This window comes from Tupaia chinensis, unplaced genomic scaffold (assembly GCF_000334495.1).
Source record: "Tupaia chinensis unplaced genomic scaffold, TupChi_1.0 Scaffold000498_1, whole genome shotgun sequence".
NCBI classification, from domain to species: domain Eukaryota; kingdom Metazoa; phylum Chordata; class Mammalia; order Scandentia; family Tupaiidae; genus Tupaia; species Tupaia belangeri.
In genome coordinates, this window is record NW_006160010.1 from 904,689 (window position 1) to 915,250 (window position 10,562).

General features: G+C 39.7%; 1 protein-coding gene across 1 annotated transcript in view; it reads left to right on the forward strand.

Annotated features, from left to right (window-relative positions):
• ADGRV1 (adhesion G protein-coupled receptor V1) overlaps positions 1-10,562 on the forward strand; it is a 618,101-nt gene that overhangs the window by 73,796 nt on the left and 533,743 nt on the right. The window contains exons 24-25 of the mRNA XM_027774960.1: positions 2,127-2,329; positions 7,444-7,573. Coding sequence (XP_027630761.1) covers positions 2,127-2,329; positions 7,444-7,573 — 333 coding nt within the window. The remainder of the gene's footprint in view (positions 1-2,126; positions 2,330-7,443; positions 7,574-10,562) is intronic.

Genomic DNA, 10,562 nt, shown 5'->3' on the forward strand with positions numbered 1-10,562 from the left:
TGGCCATCCCCCCTGGGGCGTGATTTCTCGCTTTCTGTCTCTGTCTCTCTCTCTCTGTCTAGCGAGCATATGCGCCCTATAGCAAAAACCTCTCAAAAAAAAAAAAAAGAAATATTTCTTTTTATTATTAATAATTTAAGATCATCTGTTCAAAGGTCTAGGCAGGAAACCTGAGAGGCTCTTCAATGCTCCTTTACCTAGTTAAATTTTTAAAAAAAGCTTTTTTTTCTCAGAGGTTTTGGCTTTAAGGTACAGAAGCTTGGTGGAGAGAAAGAGAGAGAGAGAGAGAAGAAATGAGAAACCACCCAAAGAGAAAATTCCCCCGCCGCCCCACCCTGGGAGGATGGCCACATTGCAATCCCTTTTCCTCCATTTTCCTCCTGGGATTGTGGGCATGCACCATGCACGCACATGTGCCTGGTGTGATTTTGAAGCTGCCAGGTCTAGGATCTGAACTATAGTTGGCTATGTGAGAGTCCAGTGACATAACTGCTACGCCAACTGCTGGTCTCCTAGAAAAGGTTTACAAATCGAAGCTGGCAGGTGTCATAGTGGTTAAGGCGGTTGGACTCCCACATGGATGACTGCATTTCGAGTCTCAGACCTGGCAGCTTGGTTTCTCAATTTCCTTCTCTCTCGCTGATCAACTTAAAAAAATAAAATAAAATAGAATAATGATAATAAATAAAATAAAATAATTATATTAATAAAAAGGCTTGTAAATCTTATAGGATGCTGCTAATTCTGTTCTTCTGTAAGTTCAAGAATGAATTCTAGACACTGTAGCCAGGAATGAAAACTGAAAATATGAAACTCCATTAGAATTCCTTCTATCGATGCTTCTATTTTTTTTGGAAAAGAAAAGAAAACAAAACAAAAACAAACCGAAAACCTTTTTTTTTTTTTTTTGAGTAAAGACAAGGAAAGTTAATATCGTACCTTTTGACTTCTTTTTTTGTTGTAGAGGTTTTTCCCTTAGGGCATGTGTGCTTGCTGGGGAGAGAGAGAGAGACAGAGACAGAGGCAGGGAGAGGGACAGGGAGAAATCACTCCCCAGGGGCGATGGTCATACCATAATACTTCTCCCCCATTCCCCTCCCAGGATCTTGGGCATGCATGCACATATACACGACGTGAGTTTCAAGCCACCTGGTCTGGGACTGGAACATGGTCGGCTATGTGGGGGTCTGGCGATGTAACAACTACACCATCTGCTGGTCCCACATTCTTTTTATTTTTTTTGGAGAGGTTTTTGCTATAGGGCGCGTGTGTTCGTCAGAAAGACAGAGACAGAAAGCAAGAAGTCAGCACCCAGGGGGGATGGCCATGCCGTAATCCTTTCTCCATTATCCTCTCGGGATCTTGGGCACGCATACACACACGCCTGGTGTGAGTTTAAGCCACCTGGTCTGGGACTTGAACCACGGTCAACTACATGGGAGTCCAGTGGCATAGGCATTACATGCCAACTGCTGGTCCCCCCCCCACATTCTTTTTAAATGGAATTATTTATTTAACTTTACTAACTATGATTATGATGTTAATTTGATGAGAGAGAGAGTGAGAAAGCAAGCCTCTAGGTCAGGGGCTCCAACCGTGGTGAGCTCTGTGGGAATCCAGCACCTTAACCGCCAGGCCACCTATCGGCCCCCCCCTTTTTTTTTTTTTTTGGAGAGATTTTCACTGTAGGACGCGTGCGCTCGCCAGACAGACAGAGAGAGACATAGAGACAGAAAGCGAGAAATCATCCCCCAGGGGGGATGGTCATGCCGCAATCCCTTCTCCTCCATTCTCCTCTCGGGATCTTGGGCACGCACGCACACGCGCCCGGCGTGAGTTTTAAGCTACCAGGTCCGGGACACGAACCGCAGTCGACTACGTGGGAGTCCAGCGACATAGCCATTACGCTAACTGCTGGTTCCCTCGGCCCCCCTTTTAACATTATGAAAGTTTGTAAGATGTTCCATGTCAAAACCGTGGTAATCATGTCTTCACTAAAATCTTTCTAAATGGTAGCCCTCCAAATTTTAGCCTAGTGATCAGAACAAATGTGCAGGATTTTCTTCAAATAACTTCTTCTCTAGATAACTGGATGAAGGCTTTCCTGTCCCCTCTGTCTCCACCAGGCTTGCTACAGTTCTCCATAGGGCTGCCTCCTCAGCCCGAAGATGCCATGACCCTGCCCGCGAGCAGCGTTCCACAAATCACGGTGCAAGAAGAGGATGGAGAAGTCAGGCTATTGGTTGTCCGTGCGCAAGGACTTCTTGGGAGAGTGACAGCAGAATTTAGAACAGTGTCCTTGACCGCATCCAGTCCTGAGGACTATCAGGTAAATCACTCAGACCTTTCAAAACTGTCTTTGCTTTCGTAAAACAGATAGCACACATTTTTGGAGCAATGGAAGGGACTTGCACTGTACCTAGAAAATACTAAACAGGGAAAATAAGCACTGATGGCTTTCTGGCCTTTTATATTTCCATGAATTAGGACCAGCAGATGGCACACCAGTTACATTGCTGGACTCCAACATGGTTGACCTTGGTTCGAGTCCCAGACCTGGTGGCTTGAAAATCACTCCAGGTGTGTGTAATCCCAAGATTCCAGGATGAGAACAGAGGAGAAGGGGTTGTGGCATGGCTAGTCCTTTGGGGAATGGGGAGGAACGGTGATTTCTAACTTTCCCTCTCACTGTGTCTGTCTGTCTCTCTCACTCAGGTGAGTGCATGGACTCTAAGGCAAAAATCTCTTAAAAAAAAAAACTTTAAAAAATATATAAATTAAAGTGCTTTAGTGCATTGAAGTCTGACTCTTAACTAACTACCATATTTATTTCTCTCGTATCTATACTTGTCATTGGCTTCACTTGTGTTATTTGTTTTAGTGTGACAGAATTTGATCAGATACATTAAAATTTAAATTTTTTTGCATTTTAGATCCTCTTACCCACATCTATCAAATAAAACCAAAAGTGCAAAGAAATTATATGTCCATTTCTTTTCAGTTTTGTTTACTTTGTTTTCAAGTGAGAAGCAATGTGGAATTGGCAGAAAAACTATGAATTTGGAACTAGACAGAATTTTGTTTTCAGAACTTCTTTTTTTAAGAGAGATTTTTGCTATAAGGTGCAAAAGCGCATCCTATAAGCGCATGCTCACCAGAGAGACAGAGCACGAGAAATCCCTGCTCCAGGGGAGATGGCCACACCACAATCCTTTCTCTTCCGTTCTCCTCTTGGGATCTTGAGCACACATGCACACGTGCCTGGTGTGAGTCTTAAGCCACTGGGTCTGGACTCGAACCACTGTTGACTATGTGGGAGTCCAGTGGCATAACCATTGCATCATCTGCTGCTCCATTTCAGAACTGTATTTTAACTGGTCCTCTAAATATATGGTCTTAGGAGACTCACTAATATTTGCTAATCTCAGTTTCCTTATCTGTAAAAAAGAGATAATATCTGCTGGGCAGGACCTACTCAGAGGATTCATGACGGTTTCAAGTGTCTTATACCGTACATGGCATACAGTCACACACCACGCAATTGCGTGTCATTCAACAATGGACTTCATGTGTGATGGAGGTCCGTGCCATTTTTTATGGTTTTTTAAAAAGAATTATTATTTAAAAAATGTATTATTATTATTATTATTATTATTGTTATTATTATTTTTAATTTGACCAGAGAGAGAGAAAGGGAGGGTAAGTGAGAAAACAAGCTGGTAGGTCTAGGACTTGAACTGTGGTTGGCCATGTGGGAATCCAGCATCTTAATCACCAGGCAACTTGCTGCCCCCCCCTCTTTTTTTTAAAAAAAAATTATTTGCTAGAGGGTGTGTGCATTCACCAGAAAGAGAGAGAAGGAAAGTGAGGAAGCACCCACATGTGCAACTAGCTGGCCCACCATTTTTAATCTATAAAAAGCTTTATTCTATATTTAGATCTGCTTAAATACAGAAATACCTTTTTTGTTAAATTGCCTATAATATATAGTACAGTAACATGCCGAACAGGTTTGTAGCCTATGGGCAGTCAGTCCACCATACCACATAGCTAGGTGCATAGCAGGTCATATCATGTAAGTTCATGTAAATATTCCCTATGATCTTCACACAGTGACAAAACTGCCCAATGACTCATTCCTCAGAACACATCCCTTTTAAGTGACACAGGACTGTATATAGTAGCACTCAATAACCATGACCTTATTGCCAATATGCATATAAAATAAATCCTCATGGTTTCTTCTTGGCAGTCCTCAAAAGAATTTCATATTCTGCAGTCGACTACATGGGCACCCAGATTACCCATTCTGTAATCATTACATCATCTGCTGGTCCCCGGATTATTGTTTTCTTAATAACTGAAACAGCGCAAAACAGAAGACCTGTACCCCATCTGCTATGACCATGACATACCCTTGGGGACATTTATGAGGGTCTTTTGGGGTGGATGCATGACCTGGTTCTTGCTTGTCACCATTCTGAACCATAACATTTGCTTTTCTCATATAGTCTGATAACTTTTGTCTTCACCACTTCTTTGATGCTTCAATTTTGCTCTGTTAGCAAGTACAGTGATAAGATTTCTTAGGCTGTAAATGAATATATGTCTATGCACATATTAAGGAAGGGAGGAAAGGCACCAGGATGGATCATGTACCAAAGAGAAGAGAAGGCGACTAAGTATCAGATACCATCCTTCTCAACCTTGTTCTCATATAGCAAGTTACAGGTGGTCTTCACCATGCAGATGCTTACATTCCAGCTGTTGGAGTGATACTAAACAACCGAGTGATTCTGAGTCATGGTTGGTGATCAGGGAGAGAGGCAGGTGTTGATGTAGGCTGGGTTGTCAAGGAGGGCTTTCTTGGGGAACTGACACTTAGGCTTAATTCTGAAGTTTAAGGGGGAGAAACGTAGATAAAGGGGAAACAACTTTTGAAGACTAGTAAAATGGAATGAATTAAAGGCATCAAGGTGAGGGAGGGCACTGGTTGTCAATGGAACTTAAAGGCTGGTGTTCTGGGGCATGTGGAGAGCTAGGTGTGGCTCAGTCAAGGTGCTAGAGATCATGCTGCATGTGGAGAACAGGTTAGGAGATCAGATGCTGGACACAGAAGGGTAAGTGAGGAGTCTGTTTTGCAGATCAAGGCAAGAGGGGATAGTATCTTGAACTAGACTTGTGACAGTGTAGATGGAAAGAGGTAGCTGAGCATGAGAAATATCTAGGAGTTAAAATAGCAGGATTCGAGGATTGTTTATTGTGAAAGATAAAGCAGTAAAGGGGATTGAGAATGACTCTAGTTCCTGGCAGGAACAAGTTGCTGCTTTAAATTTGGTGCTGTGGAGAGGATTGGGTAAGGCCTGGTTCATAAGCAAGGCCATGAATTTAAGATTCTGGCAGAAACTAGAAGAAAAATCTCAAATAGGAATTAAGATTTAAGTCTGAGGGGCCAGCAGGTGGTATGGTGGGTAAGGACACTGGATTCCCACATGGTGGGCCATGGTTTGAGTCTGGACCTGGTGGCTTGCTTTCTCACTTTCTCTTTCTCTCTCTCACTCTGTCCCTCTCTGGTCAAATTAAAATAAATAAATAAATGGATAAAGAAAATTAAATAAAATAGTTCTTTTAAAAAAAGATTTAAGTCTGGATCTCAGAGGGCAGAGATACAAATTTAGAAGTTAGGAATATATGATATATATACACATATCATACTGAGCATGATAGACTCTCTCTGCAGAAGGTCTAGAGAGGGTGTGATTAACAACAGTTTGTAAAGGTCATGTAGAAAAAATTAAAAGTCATGTAGAAGAAATTAAAAGTCATGTAGAAGAAATTAAAATAGGCTGGGGCCAGCAGGTGGCATGGTGGTTAAGGGTGCTGGACTCCCACATGGCTGACTGCGGTTCGAGTCCTGGACCTGGCGGCTTGCTTTCTCACTTTCATTCTCTCTCTCTCTCTCTGTCCTTCTCTGGTCAAATTAAAATAAATAAATGAATAAATAAAGTTACATAAAAAATAATTCTAAAAAATAAAAGAAATTAAGATAGGCAATGGACAGGTTGATCTGAAAAGATGGTAAGAATTGTGCTGTCATGGAATACCTGAGAACGTAATTCGAGTAGAGGAGTGGCCAGCACAAGATATAGTGAAGTTCTGGTAAGATGGTTTCCTTAGACAGTCAAATATCAGTACTCTGTCAAGACTTGTAGAATTACTCCACTGATACTACAGTCAATTCGAGGCAAAGTCGCAACGTTAATTATTTCCCCTTTGAGTTAACTGTGTGCCTTTTATAGCAAATATTATTCTATTTGAATTATAATTATTATGTTTTTATTTGCCAGAGGACGTGAGTGCTTGTCAGAGAGACAGAAAGACAGAGAGAAAGAGAAAGCACCCTCCAATAAGTGTGGGCAATACCACAATCCCTTCTCTTCTGTTTCTCCTCTTCATTGAGATTTTGGGCACGCATACACATGTGCCTACTGTGCTTTTTAAGCCACTGGGACCAGGATTTGAACCACAGTCAACCATGTGGGATACAGCTCCCTTAAGCACTAAGAGCCATGGAGTAGGCTGTGGGATAGGTCTCCCTATTTGAAATATTTTATTACATGCTTAGCTCTGCTTCTAAAATGTTCTCCGTGAAGTACGAGATTAGGCTGTAAACTCCAAGCATCTAAAATGGTGCATGTGAATGCTATATGCTTGGTAAATATTGAGACGGTGAATAAATGAATAAGCAAAAGAATTGGGACATGGGTCCCTCCATGTAGCTTTAAGATCACTCATCACTCCATAAGATAAAATATAGTTGCCCACACAAACTAACACTGGAAAAACTTAGACAATTTTAAAATATAGTCTTATAACTTGAAGGAAGAATGCTTATATGAAATAATGGAAGAAAACTGAGCCTTGAGACTTTGACTTTTGCATAACTTTGTCTTAATATGTGAACTTTCTGAAGGAAATTCTATGCCATGAATGTCTATTGCAAGTACAGTAAAGATTAATGTCAAATGTATTGTGTATTATTGCTTGGAGAAATTTGCAGAGTGAAAATGCCATCATTATTGTGTACTGAGTATTTTAATTTCTCAACGATAGAGTTTCAGTAGTTTTAAGTATATTTATCCAAGAGAATTCCTTGCATCTCATTGAATTAATTCTCTAGGAACTTGTGGATGTCACCCATTAAGAGTTCCCATATGCCTTGACTGTTTTTTTTTTTTTTTTTTTTTGATGCACAAATAAAAGTCTATCTACTTTATTTAGTTGGAGAATAGTTGTTTAAAATTTACATTGAACATTATTCACTCTACTGCAGTGTTTTTAATATTGTATTTTGCTATGTTCTTCCATTTCAGTATTTATAACAACTTGGGATGTAGCAGAATGATTGTAATCTAATGGATAAGTCTTTTATTTGTGTTTCAGAGTGTTGCTGGCATGTTAGAATTTCAACCAGGAGAAAGATATAAATACATTTCTGTCAATATCACTGATAATTCTGTCCCTGAACTGGAAAAATCTTTTAAAGTTGAGTTATTAAACTTGGAAGGAGGAGGTAAGGCTGGTAAGATTTTCAAAAATATCAAATACTTACTTGTCTACTGGCTGTGATGACAATACATTCTATTAAAAAAAAAAGCTATGTTTCTTTGAATTAAACTTACTTTTTAAAATTTTAAGTGAATGAATTACTGGTTTTTGAAAATAACAGCCTGATGGTTAATAATTGCTTAAGATTTATGGTAGATTGTTTCTGATTGATAATCCCTTCTTTGGTAACAAAAAAACTTTAATTTCTCTACATAAATTTTGATTAGATTTACAATTTACCATTCAACTCATAGTTTCATTTAGATGTACATTTGCTAATGAGACTTGATCTATTCTAAGTCATTTCTGTGTATGTTATGTGGACATAATTTGTTGTGCTTATTTTTTTTCCTATTTTTTTTTTTTTTTTTTTTTACCCATTGATCCTTTCCTAATGTAGATGTGATTTTAGAATGAAATAGTGCAGTGGTATTAAAACACCAAATCATAGTCATTAGTCATAGTGGGTACTCTCCAAATGTTTTCTTTCTTTTCTTCCTTTTCCAATTATCCACATAGGCGAAAACTAGTCCTTTCAGATAATTTCATATAATTATCAATAAAACAGTTCAGTAATACCTGACCCTCAATTCTGATATTTGTAAAGCTCTGGTTATCTAAGGCTTTTGGAGTCAAAACTTACTTCATTGCAACACTTATTTGCATTGAAGTCAGACTACTTATTAATAGAATATTTATCCCAATTATAAATGTTTCCTCACAGAAGTATTCATGGTTTGGTTATCAAGTGTTACTTGGTAAGCTATGCGGTACGTGTAATATGCAGTGTATTACCTTTTTAAGTAGAAGAAATAGAACATTTCTATGACATTTGTCAGTACAGTCCCTTCCATTACCAAACCCAGTATTATTAGCTCATTATTATTATTCATCATTGTGATGAAGAAAGTCACAGTATATAAGCCAATACATTCTATTAGAGAAAACTAGTTTTTAACCATTAAGTTAAGAGATTGGCTAGTACAGAAATACTGAAGTTGTCTATTTGTATAAAGTGGAACTTCAAGTAAGTGTGTTGAATTTCACCTTGTTTTGCTCCCAAAGCCTAACTGAAAGCATAGGCCAGAACTGTGCGGAGGCGATGGGAAGAGACTTAACAGCTTGGTTGAATGCACGAAACAGTAAAAATATGCCAGATGATCTGCTGGCAGGTGGTGTAAAAATGTCAACTTTGCTTGTCCTCCAGAGACATGTCCCTACACCTCTTTATCATTACATTCATGACATGATGTTCATTAATAAGAAGATTACTGTAGGGACCAGCAGTTGGCTTAACGGCTATGTTGCTGGACTCCCATGTAGTCGAATGCAGTTTGAGTCCCGGACCCGGTGGTTTAAATGTGTGCTGGGCACGTGTGCATGCGTACCCATGATCCTGAGAAGAGAATGGAGGAGAAGGGATTGTGGCGTGGCCAACCCCCAGGGGGTGATTTCTCGCTTTCTGTCTCTCTGTCTCTGTCTTTCTGGCGAGCGCATGCGCCCTGTAGCAAAATCCTCTTCCAAAAAAAAGAGAAATGGTTACCGTAAAATATTTTTAAGTTTTATATCACCTACCTAATACTGGTGCAATAGAAAGAAGACGTTAGCTAAATATTTTTAAGTTTTATATCACCTACCTAACAAATACTGGTGCAATAGAAAGAAGACGTTAGCAACCATTACATATTATCTATTAACAAATGAACATCAAATATTTTTGAGATGTTATTTTTAATTATGTAGATACTTGTGATTTTATGTAGAAACTCTTCTCTCTTTCTCTAGAATATTAGTACATATGTATTTTTAAAGATTTTTGCCATAGGTCACTTATGTTTACCAGAGAGAGACAGTGAAAGACTGACCTCTCCCCTGCCCTCTCCCCCCTGGGTGGATGGCCACACTGCAGTCCTTCTCTTCCATTTTTTTCTAGGGATTTTGAGTATGTTAACACAGTTTTCTGGTGTAATTTTCAGGTCACTGTATCCAAGACTTGTACCATGGTTGTTCATGTGGGAGTCCAGCACCTTAACCACCATGCTAACTAATGACCCCGCAACAATATGTATATATATATTTTTTTTTTGAGAAATTTTTTGCTATAGGGTGCATGCGCTCGCCAGACAGACAGAGACTGAGAGACAGGAAGTGAGAAATCATCCCCTGGGGGGATGGCCATGCTGCAATCCCTTCTTCATTCTCCTCTTGGGATCTTGGGCACGCATGTACATGTGCCTGGCATGAGTTTAAGCCACTGGGTCCGGGCCTCAAACCATGGTCGACTACATGGGAGTCCAGCGACATAGCCATTACGCCAACTGCTGGTCATCACAATAGTATATATTAATGGGGCATTGGTAATCATGTTTTTGAAAAACAATCTTGGGGCCAGTGGTGTCATGGTCGAGGTGGCTAGATCCCACATGGCTGACTGTGTTGGTTCACATCTTAGATCCAGTGGCTTGAAAAATGCTCTGGGCGCATGGGTGTGCAAGTCCGAAATCCTGAAAGAAGAAATAGAGAAGAAGGGATTGTGGCATAACTCCCCCCTATGGGGAATGCTTTTTGATTTTTCAGCAAACTCACATGCCCTCCAGGAAATTAAAAACAACAACAACAACAAAAAACGATTCTTGCAGTTTCGTAGTAAGCATTAGTGGCAGAGAAGATAATTTCCTCCCCCATTTTTGTAGAAAAAATAATCTAGACCATGACCTTCATTTCTAGACCCATCCCAATGAACTCTGATAAGTAAAATGGCTTGTGAAGTTTAATTCATTTGCGAATCAAGAAAGCAGCCTTACTGCATGCCATTTTTCTATAAAATTGATTCTACACGAGATAACTGTAGGCTGCATAGATGTTTTATGCCAGTCCACATGTGTATGGTGTTGAACTTCACACCTCTGTCTTAAGATTTTTAGGTGACATGAGGGCAAAAACATGTTGAATAT